Consider the following 20,419-nt stretch of genomic DNA (forward strand, 5'->3'; position numbering starts at 1 on the left):
AAAGCAGTTTGTCAATTTCTTAAACAGTTAATCATCCACCTACCATAAGACCCAGCCATTTCACTCCTAGGCCTTTACTCAAGAGAAATGCAAATGTATGTCCATTACAAACGCTTGTACACAAATCTTGATGGCATCTTTATTTGTAATAGTCTCAAACTGGAAACAACTTATGTGCATCAACAAGCAAATGGATAAACAAACTAATACATTCATATGGTGGAATACCACGTGGCAGTAAAGAGGAATGAGCTCCTGCTGCATGTAACAGCATGTGTGAATCTCAATTTATATTGAGTGAAAGAAACCAGATAAAGTACATAAACCAGATAAAGTACATACTCCAGATTCCATTTATATAAACTAGAAAAGACAAGCTAATCTGTGATGACAGAAAGCAGATCAGTGGTTGCCTGGGGAGAGGAAGAGGAAGCGGGGAGGGATTGCAAAAGGCATGAGGACATGGGGAATCTCTGGGGCAGTGGATTTGATCATTGTCTTGATTGTGGTGATGATTTCACAGGTGTATAGAAATGTCACAACACGGGGCTGGGCACGGTGGTTCACGCCTGTATTCCCAGCACTTTGGGAGGCCGAGGCGGGCAGATCATGAGGTCAGGAGTTCAAGACCAGCCTGACCAACATGGTGAAACTCTTGTCTCTACTAAAAATACAAAAATTAGCCAGGCCTGGTGGCACGTGCCTGTAATCCCAGCTACTCAGGAGACTGAGGCAGGAGAATCGCTTGAACCCAGGAGGCAGAGGTTGTAGTGAGCCGAGATCACGCCACTGCACTCCAGCCTGGGTGACAAAGAAGACTCTTGTCTCAAAAAAAAAAAAAAAAAGAAAAGAAAAGAAATGTCACAACATACTGATACAGAAGCAGGGAAGAGAAGTGCTGGGTAGAGGAGGGCATGGTCCCTGGCTAGGGCTCTACACCAGGGACCTAGGTGAGGACAGGCACTTCTGCCTTTGCACCCAAATATTGCATTTTCCAAAACCACCCCAGCCTGCCTTGCTCCCATCCTGGGCCTATAAAAACCTGAGACCCTAGCAAGGCAGAGACAGAAGCTGCTGGACGGCGAGAGGAACACATCAGCGGAAGAAGATACAAGCAGCTGGATGGCGAGAGGATGCCAGGAGCACACCGACAGACGCCACCACACTGGCAGGCCATCAGCCGGCAGAACGAGGCAGAGTTTGGCTGGGGCAGTCGGAGGAGAGCCTGTATGCTCCCCTAGAGGTTTGAGCAGGGGGGCACTGAAGAAGCGAGCCACACTCCCATTGCACACCCTGTGAGAGGGACAAGGGAACTTTTCCCATTATAATACCAAATTGCACTCTTTAAATAGGTACAGCTTATTATATGCTACTTATATCTCATTAAAGCTGTTTTATAAGAAGATTGCCTGGGCTACAATTTGGAGAATGGGCTAAAGGGGCAGTAAGTCTAATTGCAGAGGAAAAATGCCCATCCCTTCCTCTCTTCTCCTAAAAGTGTATTCCTTATTCCTCTCACTTCCCTTCTGATTTTTGAGCTTGGTTGTTATAGTAACATGTGATGATATTTTTTCTTTCCTCTGTTGGGCATTTCTTTAAAATCCTGTGGCATGGGGGGCCCTGGCAAAGCCAAGGGAGGCTAAGAGCCTACTCTTTTTCTTCTTGTTGAGCCTGAGCCTCTCCTCAGCCCAGACCACTTAGTGAATGTACAGGTGAGATTGGGCAGCTCACCACCAGTGGTGGCAGGGTCTGGTTTCTACAAGGGCATGGCCACAGTGCAGTCACCCTGCTCCCTATCCCATAGCCAGCATCTGGAGAGGGGCTGGCTCCAAATGAGTGAGACGGAAGTGTTTGTGGGGGGAACGATTGGTTTCCTGAAGGGCAGTCAGAAGGCACGCACCTGCAGGGCCCCTCACAGAAGGGCAGGAGGAGCTGCGGGTTGCCCTCCAGGGAGAGGCCTTGTGATTGAGGTCCCAGTCAGAAAGATGGTCGTGTGTGCGAGGGACAAGGTAGAATGGGAGGTGGGCCAGGGTGGGTAGTAGGAGACTGGGGGCAGGGCTCCTCTGGGGTCTGAATCCCTGAGCAGGTGATATGTTATGGGGTGAGGAAGGAGCTCCCCTCATGATGGGGGTTGGGGGGCATGTGTGGCAGGAATAGCCACAGCTGCCAACCAGATAGTCATAATGAGACCTTTGAGTTGGAACTGGGGCTCAGATTCCCTCTTTCAAACCTACCCACTGTGCAGACTTCAGTAAGTGACAGGACCTTTCTGGAACTTGGGTTTTAGACAGGAGATGGCAGCAGCTCCTTCACTGGTTGAAATCCCCAAGTCTGGCTAGGTGCGGTGGCTCACGCCTGTAATCCCAGCACTTTGGGAGGCCAAGGCGGGCGGATCACCTGAGGTCAGGAGTTGAAGACCAGCCTGGCCAGCATGGAGAAACCCCGTCTCTACTAAAAATATAAAAATTAGTCAGGCATGGTGGTGCACAACTGTAATCCCAGCTACTCGGGAGGCTGAGGCAGGAGAATAGCTTGAAACCAGGAGGCAGAGGTTACAGGTAGCCAAGATCGCATGCTGCACTCCAGCCTGGATGACAGAGCGAGACTCTGTCTCAAATAATAATAATAATAATAATAAAAATCCAAAGAATAAAATATCTATGAGTCCATACTGATATACTGCACTCCAGCCTGGCGACAGAGTGAGACTCTGTCTCAAAAAAAAAACAAAGAAAGAAATCTCCAAGTCCAGGGTCTGGCCCATAGTAGACACATGATTTCCTAGAATGTGAAATTCAGTTTTTTTCCCTACCTTTTCTGTCTAGGAAGTACTTTTAGATCCATTTAGCCACAAGGATGAAATCTTTTCCTACCTACTTGGCTTCTTATGGGGTCTTCCTCACTCTGTGACCCATGGTTTCAAACACAGGTGGCTTCCTTGTTTTGTATCTGTGCTAGGTGGTCACTGGTCACGGTGGAGAGAAAGGATGTCACCAGCCCGAAGGACTCAGCTGCAGGAACAGAAAGTGAGGGACAGCTGAAGGCAGAGGGTCACAGGCCTCAGAGAGAGGAAGCCAGAAGAGAGTGTAGCTGAGCAGGGTGTGGAGAGAGGGGAGGAAGCCCTGCCGTTGAGAGATAAAGTGGCAGGAAGTCCAGGGGGGCACTGGCTGTTGTCAGAGCATCCACGTGAAGACGCTGGCCATCCTGCCAGCATCTTATGAACAGGGGTAGGAGAGGGTGCTGGATTTCATTCCCCAAACCCAAATAAGATGCATTTGCTTCTGCCGTCTGGGCCAGCAGCATTGCACTGACACGTGCAATTCATTTCACCTTTCCTTTTTGGTGAGCTGTCTTGCAGGACGGTCCTCTTCATGTGCTCATGCTGTGGGTGGTGGAAAGGGTGGGCATGCCATGCTAAGCTGCTGAGTCCCCGTGCCTCTCTGCTGTTTGTAGCCAGCATTTTACAGGAGGTTAAACAAAGAGGCCACAGCATTTGGGAGTGGTTTTACACCACGTTTGTGAGCAGAATTATATTCACAAGTGCACTGCTTTAACATTACATGTAGCCTTCTTCGAGTGTGCTTAGTTGATGCCTGACAAACTAGCTTTTGTTGCTCATTGTAAAGGCTTAGAGTCAGGTCCACCAGGGGACTTACGATTGGTAATCTGGAAGTGGACTTCGGCATTACCAAACAATAACCTAACTCATATCTTGACATTTTGCCATGGCCTGATATTTGGCATTTTTCGGAAAGATTTCTCCCCCATTGTCACATTTGAATTATGTCATCGCCAGTTCCCAATAGATGTCCATAGAACCCATTTCTCTGTGTTTAGGTCTGCTGAGGGGATACTAAGTGCACTCTGTCTGTGGCTGGGGGTGTTCAGAGATGAATAAGACCCTGGGCCTTGGAATGAAGTGCTTGTGGGGGAACAGACATGTGTGCCCAAGATACAAGGAAGCAGGTGCCAGGTAAGGAAGAAAGAGGAAAGGACTGTGCAGGGAACTATGTGGAATGTGATTCAACTCACACTTGTTTCCTTGAGCACTTGCGGAGGCCACAGTTAAGACATGGCCCTTATTCTGAAGGCACTTGCAATTCACTAGGAGAGGCAAATGCCCAGGTAACTAGCAACTCACCACAGCATGGTAGGTGCTGTGCCCAGTGGCGGATGCACCACCACCATCACTTCCACATTTGCCCCGTCCCAAATACTAGAGGCCCCACTTGGCTCGGCCTGGTCCAGTGGTCACTGTGCATGGGCCCCTAGCAGCAGCCGTGACACCACTGCTTTCCAGAGTGATGAGACCGCTTAAAGGAGCCTTAAAGATGAGTGGTGATGCCTCAACCCTGTTGGGTTTATGCTTTGCTGCTAGGTAGGCCCCACAGCTCCATGTGTGCCAGCAAAAGAAATGCAGTTTGCCCGGAACTGTATTTTCTACCTTGAGAGCATAAGGTACCTAAGTTGTATATAAAAATCATTAGGCAGAAAGAAATGCTGATGCCTCTGAATTACTTGATGCTTTCAGTTTCATACTGGTGGGGGCTCCCCGTTGACTTTGCTGCTTGCAAGGAACAGAAATGCCAGCTGTCCAGTAATCTCATCCGCCCGCCACCCTCCCCTCCACAGGCACATATACATGCACACACATGCATTTCATAGCCATTAAAGAGAAGACGGAAGGGAGAAGGCAGGCAGGAACTTTTTGGGGGTGTTGGAAATATTCTATATCTTGATTTGGGTTTGCTTTACATAGATCATTTGTCAAAACTCATTGAATGGTAGACTTACACTTTTTGTGTCTGTGAATTTTACCCGGAAAAAAATAAGCCTAAGCAAATAAATGATGAACTCTAGTTAATGATGGGGAGGCTGAAGTGTTTGGGGTAAAGTTGCTGCCTGCAACTTTGAAATGCATCAAGAATGGGATGGATTGTTGGATTGATTGAGGAATGGATAGCAAAACATTAATTATAGAATTGGGATGGTGAGTATGTGGGTACCCTCTGTATAATTCCTTCAACTTTTCTGCGTGTTTGAAAATGTTGAAACAGAAGAAGAACTGCAGATAACCAATACTTGTGCCCTCTTGAGCTTTCTATAAATGAATTTCTCCAATGGTCAATTTCTTGTCTGTTTCCTACAGACTGCTTCACCCTGCTTCCTGGTGTTGGCAGAGGGGCTTTCTCCTTAAACCTGTTGGTGTGGGGGAATTTCATGAAGGATGTGTTAGCTTGGACTTCCTTTGATGGTGATGCAGTTTATCAACTTAAAATGATATGAACTCTGAAACACAGGGCTTTCTACCCTGTGGGCAGAAGGCTGGGGATTTGCAGCCTGAGAATAGCCCTGGCAGATTGGAGCCAGAGTTAGAAAAGGATGCCTGAGCTCCTCCTGACCAAAGGATGCCAGCTGGCTACCTTGCTGGGTGCTAGGGGAGCAATTGATATTTATAAAATCTGTGAAGTTGATTTTTCAAAAATTTTAACATTATATAATGTATTTGAACATATTCAAACACTTTTTTGAGACGACCTTTTAAAATCTGTAAAGTAATGAATGCCTGCTGTCTTATAAAAAAACTACAGAAAATGTAAAGAAATAAGGCCAGCTACAGTTTTACAACATAAAGAAACCACTGTTTATATTTTAATATATTCCTCCGTGAATCTTTTTTCATCTTGTGCATTGTTTACATAATTGTGCTGTCTTTCATTTGACTGTAATGGGGGAGTTCTTTGGGAGGGAGACTCCAAGGCCTCCTTGATGTGGACGGGCCCGGAGCCTGGGCTGCTGCTGTAGGGGTTCTGGGCTGGCCTAGCCTGAGAGACCTCCAGCCTGTTCACAGAGCCCATGTGAGATCCCGAGAGGCCCAGAACTTCTTAGACAGCTCTTTTTAAGCTGAAGGCACTTTTTGCAGGAGGCAGTAACATGATTGTCATCCTTATAATTTGCCTGTTAATTGAGCATTTCCCAAGTATGGGGCCCTGCACTAAGTACTGCACATATTCTCTTACAGTAACCCTACGAGGGGGCCACTGTTGTCCCCATTTTCTAGCCCAACATCGGAGTTTAATTAGTCTGCGCTTGTCACATAGCTAGTAAATTGTGGAGCTGTTTTAGACCAGGTGTCCCAATAAGCACTTTGTAGTTGAGGCATGTTAACTCTTTAGAACTTTTTGGTTTTCAAAGCAACTCTTAATTGCTGCTCCTGGGAATATGCAGGGCAGATGGAAGGAACCTCTATTTCCTAATTAAGAAATGGATACCCAGAGGGCTGATCACCATTAATCCAAACTACAGGAGTCACGGGTAGGTGGGAGGCTCAAGGTTAGAACCTGGCTCTTCAAATTTGTTTTTTCAGGCCAGGCGCGGTGGCTCATGCCTGTCATCCCGGCACTTTGGGAGGCTGAGGCAGGCGGATCACCTGAGGTCAGTAGTTTGAGACCAGCCTGGCCAACATGGTGAAACCCCATCTCTACTGAAAATACAAAAATTAGCTGGGCTTGATTGTGCATTCCTGTAGTCCCAGCTACTTGGAAGGCTGAGGCAGGAGAATCAGTTGAACCCGGGAGGCGGAGGTTGCAGTGAGCCGAGATTGCACCACTGCACTCCAGCCCAGGTGACAGAGTGAGACTCTGTCTCAAAAAAAGTTCTCTCTCTCTCTCTCGATGGATGATCTCCCTATGTTGCCCAGGCTGGTGTTGAACTCCTGGCCTCAAACAGTCTGAGGAAGGAATCGTGGGGCAGGCTGAGATGAAAGCCTCAGGACTTGAGTGAACAGAAGGGCAGGAGTAGAATGTACTAGGTAGGGGCCCATCAGCAAAGGCTGGGCTAAGACCCTGTGGGACTTGTTAGGGGGTGAGGAGCTGCTGGTAGAAGGGCAGGGAAGAGCACTTGCTTGCAGTCTGACAAACCCGGGGCTTGGGGTGTGATATACTTTTTGTAAAAATTGAGGTTACTAAATCCTAGTTGGTGGTTCCCACTGAAAATTAAAGGAAATAATTTAGTTGGAATTGTCTGGCCAGGCATGGTGGCTCACACCTGTAATCCTAGCACTTTGGGAGGCCGAGGCAGGAGGATTGCTTGAGCCTAGGAGTTCAAGACCATTCTGGGCAACATATCAAGATCCCCGTCTCAAAAAAAAAAAAAAAAGGGAGGAAAAAAGAAATTTCCCAACCTGCATGCTTGGCATATTATAGTGATGGTGCAATCTTTCTGAACTGTCTTATAAACAGTGGGAACCTTCGAAAGCTTTGGGTGGGGTGAGGGAGGGAGTTGACCAAGCCCAGGAATTCTGAACATTAGCATAACAGTGGGGCAGGGAAAGTGGGACCTAAAGTCCAGCCTGGTAGCTGTTTTCTGCAGTTGAAAGAGTGACAGAGCGAGAGGGAGAGAAAGACACTTCAAATGAGTCATCCACTGGATTTGGTGGTGGGCTGGCCATGGGGAGGGATGGTATTATGCTTTGTTCATTGGCTTTTTTATGACTCAGTTTACACTGGTTCCCTCCTGACTCACTGATGTTTCTCTTGTCCTTGCAGGAGCCTGTGTGAAATGCAGCAAAGGGGTGTTTGGGGCTGGCCAGGCCTGTCAGGCCATGGGGAACCTCTACCATGACACATGCTTCACCTGTGCAGCTTGCAGTAAGTGTGGGTGTGGGTGTCGGGTGTGTGGGGGATGCGTAAGGAACATGGGAACCGAGAAGGGGAGGAGAGAGAAGATCATCTTTCTGGAGACAGTTGGTCCATGGCCCTCCTCAGCCCCACAGAAAAGCCAGACAGTGTCTTTTACAGCAGGGTTTCTTACCACCAACAGAAGCCCATCAGGGCACGGTGACTTAACACAATACCAAAGATTGCCTGTGATTCTGGTGATAAGTTGAATGAGTTCAGAGTGATCCCTAATCACATCAGGTTTGAAATATGTAAGAAGAAGTTTCAGAAGATTTGGGAGGAAGTGCTGGGATTCACCATGTCTACCCTGTTTGTCAGTTCTCTCCCCCACTGTGGGGACCAGCCAACCAAAAGTGATTAGTCAGTCAGCTACCCCAGTGTGAGGTGGAGGTGGGGGTCCTTTATTACTCTGTAACCACCTCCCTAACCTAATCTTTGATTTGGAGGCTGCTGTATGAGCATGAGGTGTGTGTGCATGCCACCCGTGTGCTGGTGCCTACCTAGCACACACCTGTGGGCATCTTTGTACTCCAGTACATGCATTATAATTCAAGCAGCCCATCAGGAGTCTGGATTGAATGGATGGCAACCGCTCCCCGTGGAAGATTCTAACACATTGCATGCTTGCCAAGTCTGACCAAGTTATGGATTTTGCTTGTTTTCTGTCTCTATCAAAGATTAATTTTGAGGAGTATTTTTGGAAAATGTCTTACTTATATTCTCAATCCTATACTGAGGCTAACAGCTCTCAACTAAAAGGGAGTGTTACAGCAGAGTCACAGGGTGTCAGGAACGAAGGGGTCTTTCTAACCATCTGGCCTCGTGGTTTGCAATCCTGGCTGCTCATTAGAATCACCTGTGGAGACTTTAAACCCCTGCTAATCAGAATCAGAGCTAAATCCTAATCTGATAGGATTAGCTAGGAACCTCAATCTGATTCTGCTAATCAAGGGTGGGGCCAGGGCATCACCCTTGGAATTTCTAGAGTGAGGCAAGTGTATTAATTTTTTTTTTTTTTTTTTTTGAGACGGAGTCTCACTTTGTCGCCCAGGCTGGAGTGCGGTGGTGCTATCTCAGCTCACTGCAACCTCCGCCTCCTGGGTTCAAGCGATTCTTTTGCTACAGCCTCCCGAGTAGCTGGGACTACAGATGTGCACCAGCACGCCCAGCTAATTTTTGTATTTTTAGTAGAGGCGGGGTTTCACCATGTTGGCCAGGATTGTCTCGATCTCTTGACCTTGTGATCCACCCACCTCGGCCTCCAAAAGTGCTGGGATTACAGGCGTGAGCCACTGCGCCCGCCCAAGTGGGGCAAGTGTATTTTTTCACAGCTTCTCAGATACTTCCAGGGTGTGATCAGGGCTGACTACCATTGGTTTGGGGATCCTCATTTTGAATCCTTCTGGAGAAGGGAAGGGGAAGAACTTGCTCACAGCCAGAGATCCTAATTCCCAGTATAAAGTTAACCAGTGCATGTGGTTAACTAGTGGCCTCCTAACCTGCTGAGCCTTGATGGTCCAGGCCTGAGTTCTGAACCTCATGCTTCAGTCCTCACTGCAATTTCCCTTAGAACACATGCCTGAGAGTTTATGGTTTACACATTGATCAGTGTTCACCTGTGTAGGGAAAGACTTTGAGAATGTCCGCAGTGGAAATCTAGGAGTGATCTGGTTATCGAATTCTCTGGGTCTCTGTGCCTTTCCTTGTCTTTGAGCTATGTTGCACTCTGTAAGTTGTAGAATATTGATGGTAACAAACACAATTCTTGTCTATAGCAATGCAGACTGTCTGGTGGAGGTGCAGTTGATGATTGTTACCCTGTGGAGATTGACCAGTTTTGCAATCTATTAAGCAAATTGATTTCAACATTCCTGATGGCCTATGGTTCTTTGAATTCTCCCAATTATACCATTTATTGGTTCCTTTATTAATTGATGAGTTAAATAAAGTCTTTGGCACATGTTTGTGTTTTATCCATATGGGAGTTGTGTTTAGGCCCCCCTTTATTTATTTAGTTAGTTAAATTTTAATTTTAGTTTTAGATTCAAGACGTGCAGGTTTGTTACAAAGGTATATTGTGTGAATCTGAAGTTTGAGCTTCTATTGGTCCTGTCACCCACACAGTGAACATAGTACCCAGTAGAAAGTTTTTCAGCTATTTGGTTTTCTGTTTCTTGTGTTTCTATGTTGCTGCAAAGGACATGATGTCATTTTTTTATGGCTGTGTAGTATTCCATGGTGTATATGTACCACATTTTCTTTATTCAGTTACTGCTGATGGGCACCTAGGTTGATTCCATGTCTTTGCTATTGTGAATAGTGTGGTGATAAACATACGAGTGCAGGTATCTTTGGTAGAAGATGTACATTTCTTTGCATATATATCCAGTAATGGGATTACTGGGTCAAATGGTAGCTCTATTTTTAGTTCTTTGAGAAATCTCCTAACTGTTTTCCACAGTGGCTGAACTAATTTACACTCCCACCAACCGTGTATAAGCATTGCCTTTTCTCTATAGCCTTGCCAACATCTACTTTTTGACTTTTTAATAGTGGCCATTTTGTGGTTTTGATTTGCATTTCTTTGATGATAATGATGTGGAGGTTTGTTTTGTTTTGAGATGGGGTCTCACTGTGTCATCCAGGCTGGAGTGCCATGATGTAATTGTAGCTCACTGCAGCCTTGAACTCAAGTAACCCTTCTGCCTTAGCTTCTGAGTAGCTGGGACTGCAGGCATGTGCCACCATGCCCAGCTAATGTTTTAAAATTTTTGTAGAGACAGAGGTCTCGCTGTGTTGCCTAGGCTGGTCTCGAGCTCCTGACTTCTGGTGACCCTCCCACCTCAGCCTCCCACAGGGCTGGGATTACTGGCATAAGCCACCACACCTGACCCTTGAGCATTTTTTTCATGTTTGTTGGCTGCTTGTATCAGATCTTTGTTTACAATTTATCTTTGACCTTTGACTCCTACAACAGTTTCTCAATACTTGCTCTATTTTTCAGGAAAAAGAAAATAAATATTAAGGAGAGGCTGTTTTCCACCTCAAGCAGTTACCATTTGAATTAGGGAAGCTGTTGGTGAGGGAAAACCAATTGATGAGTGTCTTAGTCTGTTTGGACTGTTATAACAAAGTACCATACACTGGTTGGCTTATAAACAATAGAAATGTATTTCTCACAGTTCTAGATGCTGGAAAGTCCAAGATCAAGGTGCTGGCAGATGAGGTGTCTGTTGAGGGCCCACTTCCCGGGCACTCATATGGTAGAAGGGGAGCTCTCTGGGATCTCCTTTATAAGGGCACTAATCCCATTCCTGAGGGTTCCACCTCATGAGAATCACCTCCCAAAGGCCCTACCCCCTAATCCCGTCACCTTGGAGGTTAGGATTTTTTTTTCTTTTTTTGAGATGGAGTTTTGCTCTTATTGCCCAGGCTGGAGTGCAGTGGCGCAGTCTCGGCTTACCGCAACCTCCGCCTCCTGGGTTCAAGCGATTCTCCTGCCTCAGCCTCCCAAGTAGCTGGGATTACAGCCATGCGCCACCAAACCTGGCTAATTTTTGTATTTTTAGTAGAGACAGGGTTTCTTCATGTTGGTCAGGCTGGTCTCGAAGTCCTGACCTCAGGTGATCTACCCGCCTCAGCTTCCCAAAATGCTGGGATTACAGGCGTGAGCCACCATGCCCGGCCAGAGGTTAGGATTTTAACATAGGAATTTTAGGGGGACATAGACATTCAGCCCATTGCAGATGAGTCTGTGGGTTCCACCCAAGGCTGCTAGAGTGGCTGTCTATTTCTTAATGGATTGAGTTTCTCTTTCTTCAAATTGTGACAAGCACAGACACTTAAGGAAGACAGACCTGGTTTGGGTTTTTGATTGGTCTAGCATTGAAGGCCTTTGTGGTCTTGTCCCTGTCTTATCACTTCCTGTTTCCTATTCCAGTCAAACTGAATTTCTCTTTTTCACTTCCATGCCTCTGATCACATTGTTAGCTAGAATAACCTCTCCCCATTCACTTAATACATTTCTCTGTCCAGTCTTATGACTCAGCTCAAATGCCTCCTCTTCCAGGTAGCCTTCCCTGTTTCCTTAGCAGGAAGAGACTTCTCCTGAATTTGGTGCACTCTGCTTTCTTGTTTTTTTTGTTGTTGTTGTTGTTTTGTTTTGTTTTTAAGACGGATCTCACTCTGTTGCCCAGGCTGGAGTGCAGTGGCATGATCTCAGCCCACTGCAACCTCTGCCTCCCGGGTTCAAGCGATTCTCCTGCCTCTCAGCCTCCTAAGTAGCTGGAACTACAGGCATGTACCACCAGGCCCGGCTAATTTTTGTATTTTTCGTAGAGACAGGGTTTCACCATGTTGGCCAGGCTGGTCTTGAACTCCTGACCTCAGGTGATCTGCCTGCCTTGGCCTTCCAAAGTGCTGAAATTACAAGCGCGAGCCACCACGCCGAACCCTTGTTGGTGTTATTACATAGACGGTGAACCGCACTCTCTGTGGATCTATTGCCAGCAAACCAGGCCCTAGAACAGAGTTGCTGAAGGAATGAGGATTCGGATTTTGTCAAAAAGTGAGTGCAGGGGCATTGCTGTTTGCCCTGGGGCTGCACACCCTCCTGCTCTGTGAATGTCCCACTTCCTCTCCAGTTCCAAAGAGCAGTTGGAATGTTGGAGACTGGGCTTGTGTCTCAGTGGCTTCTCTTAGACACTGGAGGTGACTTGTCTTTTTTCAGTTACATTGCTGCCCTTTACCTCGGCTTTCAGCAGAAGGAGGCACCCGGGAGCTCTATGTCTCAGCTCTGCAGGTCCTGAGTGTGTCTCTGTGAGCCTCAACACCATGGAGACGGCACAGCTGGGGGTCTGGGTGCATCTAGGGCATCCCCTCCTTCTTAGAAGAGAAAATGGGGGCAGACAGGGAAAGAGAATTTCTCAAGGTCAAAAACCTGGCTATGGAGCTGGCACGGAATCCAGACCTCTTGAATCTATGCTCACCTGTACTTCCTTGTTTTTCTGGTTCTCCCTCCTCTGATTTATTTCCACCTAGTCAAGCAAAAATAAGTGTGTTTTCTCTGTTCTTTATCTTATCTTGGTTATTGATAGAGTCTGGTGAGTGTGTGTATTTCTGAACATATTTGTATATGTATCTTTTCTATTTTCCCATTTCATTTATGAAAATCTAGTTTAAAACACTATATATAGTATGTAAAGCCAGATTTTATATATATTTTTATATTTTTTATTTTATTTATATTTTTTATATATATATAGCATATGGCATATGGAGGTATCTGTTGGTATATACACATACTTCCTGAGGTCCATTGATACTGCATTAAAACATAGTATTTGGATACTGTTAAGCTCACACACATTTACAGGGCAAGTCCAGGGCCTGACTAGTTTGGTAAAGATACAACAAGCCACTGTTACTTTAGGCAGTTTATTACTTACATAGGCAACACAAAGAATGTGTCAAAGGTACCATCTTCCTGGGTCCTTGTCCCATACACTGAAGAGGATGACACTGAAGCAAAAGGGGCTGATGACTGCCACACAAGTGGGATTTTGAGAAGCAATTTTAGACTGCAGCTAAGTGGTCTCAGAGCCCACAGCTCTGTTCTGAGAGGCAGGCAGAATTCCCCATACCTCATTAGAGATGAGACACTGTCTGGTGACAGGCTCCTGGGGGAATAGGGAGGTGAATGAGAGACAGCCGTGCATCTTTTTATGTTCTGGAAGCCTACAAGGTGTTCCACCAAGATTCAGGCAAACCTTTGCATACGTGGCTATGTGCAGTTCTCCCAGGCACCATGGCAGGTTCCCTTACACGGATATGAACATTTCCCCATCTGCTGATGAGAAGCAGCAATGGGGAAAGCTGTGAGAAAATTGTATCTTTTTTTTTTTTTCTTTTTGAGACTGGGTCTTGCTCTGTCGTACAAGCTGGAGTGCAATGGTGGGATCACAGCTCACTGCAGCCTTGAACTCCTGGGCTCAGGTGATCCTCCTGCCTCAGCCTCCTGAGTAGCTGGGATTACAGACATGCACCACCATGTTCAGCTATTTTTTTATTATTTTTTGTAGAGACAGGGTCTTGCTATGTTGCCCAGGCTGGTCTCAAACTCCTGGGCTCAAGCAGTCTGTCTGCCTTGGCGTCCCAAAGTGCTAGGATTATAGGCATGAGCCACCACATCTGGCTGCTGCAAAGAAAATTTTAAAGACAGAAACCTGTTATGTTAGCATTGTAGCTCAGCTACTGTCACTTTTATGTTTTCCTTGCCAGTTTTTCTCCAAGTTTATACACATTTTTTAGAGTTGCGATCATAGTATATAAACAATGTTGTATCCTTTTCAATTTAACATCATGTCATAGTTCATAATAATAATTTTAAGTTACATGGTGATGGATGAGTCGTGCCACAGTTAATGGCTGGTTTGCAGGTTGTTACACACAGCCCCAGCCAGCATCTTTGTGCAGCATCTTTCTTTCCTTCTGTGGGATTGTTTCCTTGGTGCTCGTTCCAGCAGTAAGCAGCAGGTTGTGGTGTGGGCGTTTGTGTGGTTTGTTCAAGTTCCCTTCTTTGCTGTGCTCCTTGGGCTGGGAATGTTTGGTTGCCGTGGAGATGAGTGCTGTGGGTCTCCCTCCTCCCCCCTCAGGCTCTGCCCACCCCAGGCGGCCATGCCCCCCCACTGGCACTGGACGCTCTCAGGAAGCTGTTGGCACACCCTGGAGTGGGAGGGAGGTCTGTGGAGAGGACAGGAGTGGCCTTTGTTGACAGCTGTGTCTACTTACATGTCAAGTGGCCTGTCTGAGGGAGTCTGGCTCCCACCTGTGCCTCAGAAGCAGCAGCATGAGAGGAGGAAAAACACGCTGACTTGTGGGGTTGAGTGGACTTCTCGGCACCTTCAAGAATAGTCTGGGAGGCCAGGCGTGGTGGCTCAATCTGTAATCCCAGCACTTTTGGGAGGTTGAGGCGGGTAGATCACTTGAGGTCACGAGTTTGAGACCAGCCTGGGCAACGTGGCAAAACCCCATCTCTACTAAAAATACAAAAATTAACCGCGTGTGGTGGCACATGCCTATAATACTAGCTATTTGGGGGGCTGAGGCAGGAGAATCACTTGAACCCAGGAGGCGGAGTTTTCAGTGAGCCAAGACTGCGCCACTGTACTCCATCCTGGGCGACAGGGCGAGACTCTGTCTCAAAAAAAAAAAAAAGAATGGTCTGTGAGGGAGAAGTAGGCAAGGTCCTGTGTGCTCACTCCAGGCAGATTGAGGTTTAAAAACTAAGACGTTCATTTCACAGACTAAACAAATTCCATCCTACTTGCCATGTTAGTGTCATGATTCCTATTAGTTTTTCGATGATATGAGATGGAAAATGATGGACTAGGTAAATATACTCTCCCCGCCAGAAGCCCATGGAGCAGGGGGGTGCCCACCTTGGGGATGGAAGCTGGGAAGCAGCCAGTCCCACAGTTGACAGAAATTACACCTAGTGCAGGTCCGAGCTCAGTGGAAGGCTGTAGAGGGCCAGACGGGGTCCACTTGGGATGGTGCTGGGATGTGTAAGTCAAGGCCAGAATGAATTGCAGTGGTGTAACCTACTGTTTATATTGCTGGGTGTAAGATGCACTGTGACCTGCCAGCCATGCCTTAGTGGGGAGAAAAAGCAAAACTAAGATTATATACCATTGCTCATTTCACCTTCCAAAAACCGAATGTCCATGCCTGTTGAAGATTGCGAATGGGATTTATAGTAAAATCTCACTTGTTGAGACCCAGTTGGAAGAAAGCCTTTCTTAGTAATAAAAAGCCTGCATCTAGAACACTCACAAAATGCCATTTTGTTACTTGAGATAAATAAAACAATTAGGACCAAGCCTAATGTTGTGGAACAGAGGTTCTTAGCGAATGAATAAGTCCTTGGTGATTGACTCACCAGTTAGTTCGCCTCTGAAGGACTGGAGGGTTCTTGCCAGCTATTTTGTTTTTCTTACAAAGTCTAAATACTGCATCTGAAATCCTTTCCCTTTTTTTTTGACTTTGTAAATGACCTCGTCAACCCAGCCCCTGAAAATGCTTACACATTTTGAATTAGTTAAGCCTGAACTAGGGAGGTCTTCCTTTAATTCATGCAGGTCTGCTTCTGTAAAACAGTCACTGCGATATTTATAGATAATTTTGGGTAAGCTTTCTAGCTTACCGTGGGCCTGACACCACATAGCCCTCCTCCACCCATGGCGGCGCACTAAATCCTGTAACAATTCAGGGAGTTCAACGTTCATTATTATTATTACTCTCAACTTAAGATGTACAGATTGAGGCTTGGAGAGTTTAGTTTGTGGTTGGTTTTGTCACTGTTAAGTGGTGTGGTCAGCACTTGAACCCAAGACCTGTGGATCCACAGCTCTTGCTGTTAGCCACTGTATTAAATTACCTTTGCTTAGAGAGAGTATTTGCCAAAGACAGGAGCCGGGCTGTAGCCATGGGGCCTTGCCTTGACTTTTCAGGTTCAGCCGCTGCCTTGGGGTTGTGTGACAACAGAGACTGGATTTTTGGCCACCCTCGAGTTGTGAGTGCAGGAGAGTGGCCTGGGGCTGGGAATAGGGGAGGTAGAATTCAATCATGGGGTGCACCCATAGTAGAGAAATGGACTAAGGGCTTTAATCCCTGAGTTTCTGAGCTGTCGAATTGTCCGAATATTTCTCATCATATTCAGCAGTTCTGTATGAGCTGAATGAGTCAGCAGGACCTAAGGAAAAAGCTGAAGATCAAGAATGTGAGAAAGGAAGAGTGGGCAGATGCTAAAGGAAATCAGTGGGCACGGGAAAGATCAGGAAGCAACCAAAATAGGCTGGAGCTGGCCAGAGGGCTGCAGGGATCGGAAGAGAGTGGAGGGGCCACTTACTTTGGTTATCAAAGGGTCTCTTGTGTCCGTCTCCTGCAAGCCTAGTTCTGCTAGTGCACTGGAGTTGGGGCCAAACCTGGTTTCCCAGGTCAGACTCTGCTGGTTCAGTCAGAGGCCAGGAAGTCCCTGACAGGGGAGACCATCAGATTCCTTTGTTCCTATCGTCTGAACACAGTCTGAGAGGTTTCGCAGTATATTGTAGAGGCTAACTTTGGTGTAACCTATACCTTATGTGGCCATGTCTGCATCCTAAGCTCCTGATATTGCACATGTCTGGTTTTTGTTGGAAGTCTGTACCTTTCCTCCGTGGTAGTCCCAGACCAAGGGTGATACTTGGCGGTGCCCAGGGTGTCACCTGTCTTCTCAAGTCGAAGAGGAGAATGAAGAGCACTCCAGTACGCCAGGAGCATCACACCGTAATTAGCAGGAAGATGTTGCACCGCAGTGCCTCATCTCAGAGCCAGAGTCCTGGGTTAGGGAGTAAACTCTTTTACCTAGGCCTGACTGTATTCTGGCATTGTAGGCACTCCTCAGGTTTCTGTGGCCCTCTCATCTCACTGAGGGTATCCCTTCTTCATGTGTCTCTCAGCTCTTCTCTTACATTTCTGCCCCTGGCTCTGGCCCCTTCAGCTTCCTTCTCCTTCCCTTTCCCTTCCCTCCTCTCTCCTCCTTTCACCGACAGTTTTGTTTGCACCCATAGTTGCCCATCAGTGGATCCATGCCTGTAAGCCAGTGTAATACGAGCTGCTGTCTGTGGAGCATTTATTGCATTTATTGCAGTGAGCCATGATCGTGCCACTGCACTCCAGCCTGAGTGACAGAGCGAGACTCTGTCTCAAAAAAAAAAAAAAAAAAAAGATTTAGGAACCAGAGGCTTTATATGCAGTCCAATACAGTAGCCACAAGCTGCACGTGGCTGTCTTCTTGTGTCCCTTGCTTGCCTTCCAGCCACACTCATCTTACACAAGAGGTCATGGGGTCTCAGAGCGGTTGCCCAGCTGGTGAGTGGGGAAGTGTGTTCGTGCCCAGGGGCAGGTGGCCACTGTGTATACGCTTGCCACCATATCCATGGCCTTCACCCCTCACTGTGCGTCAGTTGCCATCACAAGGGGCCTGTTACAGTGCCGACCTCTGCCTCTGCCTGCAGAGATCCTGATTTCTGAGATCTGTGTGTGCAGGGGGAGCATCCTGGGGGATTATGATGAAGTTAGCTGGGAACTTGGCTGTGGCCCTGCAGTGGGCCTCACCACCAGCCCACTTGACCTTCATGTGGACTTCAGTCCTCTGGCCTCTCTCTGACCTGTAGACCTGCACCATCTAACACAGCAGCTACTGGCCACCTGGGGCTCTTGAGCACTTGAAATGTGGCTAGTGTGACTATGGAACTGCATTTTCCATTTTATTTCATTTTAATTAATTAAAGTTTAAATTTATTTTAGTAGCCATGTACAGCTTGTGGCTACTGTATTGGACTGCATATAAAGCCTCTTGTTCCTAAATCTTTTTTTTTTTTTTTTTTTTTTTTTTGAGACAGTCTCACTCTGCCATTCAGGCTGGAGTGCAGTGCTGCATTATGGCTCACTGCAACCTCTGCCTCATGGGCTAAAGTGATCCTCCCACCTCAGTCCCTTTAGTCCCCTGGCTAATTTTTTTGAAATTAATTTTTGTAGAGTTGGAGTCCCACTATGTTGCCCAGATTGGTCTCAAACTCCTGGGTTCAAGTGATCCTCCCGCCTTGGCCTCCCAAAGTGCTGGAATTACAAGTGCAAGCCACAATGCCCGGCCTCTAAATCTTAGCCAGAGTTCACTTATTAGTAGGAAATTATTCATGAAGTTTCTTTTTTTTGATATTTTATACATCACCAAGTCAATGTAGTCACATTGTCAAAAAATGTATATGGGAGAAGAAAATCACCTATAATTCAATACCAAAAAGAACCCCCAAAAATGTATGCTGTGCCTACGTAGACGTTTTTGCCTGGTTGTCATCACAGTGTATGTTTGCTTTTATGCCCTGCTTTTTCCACTTAGAAATATATCATATGCCTTTTCCCTCATTGCTTCATAGTCTTCATAACCATCTGCTGCGTAAGATCCTGTTGATTTGATGACTCAAAGCCAACATAACCTTCTTGCCAGTTAAAGTTTAAAGGGGAAGTGAACTCTTACCATGGGAGCTCCCAGACTCTTCCCAGGAGTACTGAGGCTGGCTGGGTGTGGATCCTGTGGCCAGGTTTTCAAGGACCAGATGCATAGCAGGGCACGGGTCAGCCTGGGGGTCCGGCAAATCCAATGCCTGGCCAGAGGATGCAGGCCCTTCCCTGTGTTCAGGGGCAGGGTGACAGCTGCCTCTCCACATCAGCAGCAGCCCTGCAATGGTCACCATTGGTGGCATTTGGATGCCAGCAGGGTCCCATATGCCCTGTTTTAGGCAGAGCGTCTCTGTCTCTTGCATGGATCACTGCTGTCACCTCCAGTCTGGTCTCTGGGCACAGCAGCGAGGAGGCCACTCCACAGCTCAGAGACCTTCAGCTACTTTTTGCCTTAACATTGTAGTCCAGTTCTTTTGCCTGGTGTTTAAGACATTTCCTTAAATTAGTTCTAACTTCCTTCCTGTCTTCTTTCTTTCTAACTATCCCCCTCCTTCGCTGCCCCACAGCCTCCCGAAGTGCTGAAGTCCCTGGCCACACTGCACATCACCTGTCCTTTTCTACCCCTGTACCTTGTCACCCTTACCCTCCATCACCACCCAGGTGAATATCACTCTCCCTTCAGTGTCTTCCATTGCCATCTCCATTGCGACTCTCCTGATCTTGGGTCCCATGTGCACCTTGTTCATTTGCCTGTCCTATGGTGTTTTCAATTATGATTAGATTGAAACTGTTTGCAGGAATCTCTATCTCCCCCTAGGTGATCAGTTTTGGGAGAATAGGGACAGGGTTTAACTGATCATGATTTTACTCCTTATAACCCTTCAGCACCTTTAGTATAATTCTGAACACAGAATAAATGTTGGAATAAATAAAGGTGACACTTCCCCATTACCTGGTACTCATCACTTCACCTCCTTACTCACCTTCCCTCATCCCTAAGCAACCACTGATCTTCCTATCCCTATAGATTTGCCTATTCTGGATATTTCATATGAATGAAATCATACAATATATGATCTTCTGTGTCTGGCTTTTTTCACTTAGCGTGCATTCCAGGTTCATCCACGTTGTAGTATGAATCAGTATCTCATTTCTTTTTATGGCTGAATAGTATTCCCTTGTATAGATGTACCATATTTTGTTTATCCATTCAGCAGTTGATAGACACTTGTTTTTATTTTTGGCTATTATAAATAATGTTGCTATGAACATTCCTAGGCAGGTGTTTATGTGAATGTATCATTTCTGTTCTCTTGGGTAAATATTAGGAGTGAAATTGCTGGGTCATATGGTAACTGTGTTTAACCTTTTGAGGACCTGTTTTTTAAAGAAGCTCTACCATGTTACATTCCCACCAGCCATGTATGAGAGTTCCAGTATTTCCACATCCTTGCCAACGCTTAGGCTTATCTAGTTTTTTTATTCTAACTATCCTATTTGGTGTGAAGTTGGATCTCATTGTGGTTTTGATTTGCATTTTCCTGATGATTAATGATGTTGAGCATCTTTTCATACATTTATTGGCCATTGGTATGTCTTATTTGGAAAAATGTCTTCTCAATTCCCTGCTCATTTTTACTTGGATTGTCTTTTTATTATTGAGTCTTAATCGTTCTTTGTATAGGATTTGGGAATATTTTCTTTCATTCTGTGGACTGTCATTTCATTTCTTGATGGTA

General features: G+C 46.3%; 1 protein-coding gene across 2 annotated transcripts in view; it reads left to right on the forward strand.

Moving 5' to 3' along the window:
* The window catches only part of LIMD1 (LIM domain containing 1), an 85,419-nt gene that overhangs the window by 32,864 nt on the left and 32,136 nt on the right, over window positions 1-20,419 (forward strand). For both annotated transcript variants that reach the window (XR_001713292.4, XM_001147894.8), the window contains exon 2: window positions 7,548-7,649. Coding sequence is in view for 1 of the 2 variants with exons in the window: in XM_001147894.8 (XP_001147894.4) it covers window positions 7,548-7,649 (102 nt within the window). In the remaining variant the exon portion in view is untranslated. The remainder of the gene's footprint in view (window positions 1-7,547; window positions 7,650-20,419) is intronic.

This window comes from Pan troglodytes, chromosome 2 (genome assembly GCF_028858775.2).
Source record: "Pan troglodytes isolate AG18354 chromosome 2, NHGRI_mPanTro3-v2.0_pri, whole genome shotgun sequence".
Taxonomy (NCBI): Eukaryota; Metazoa; Chordata; class Mammalia; order Primates; family Hominidae; genus Pan; species Pan troglodytes.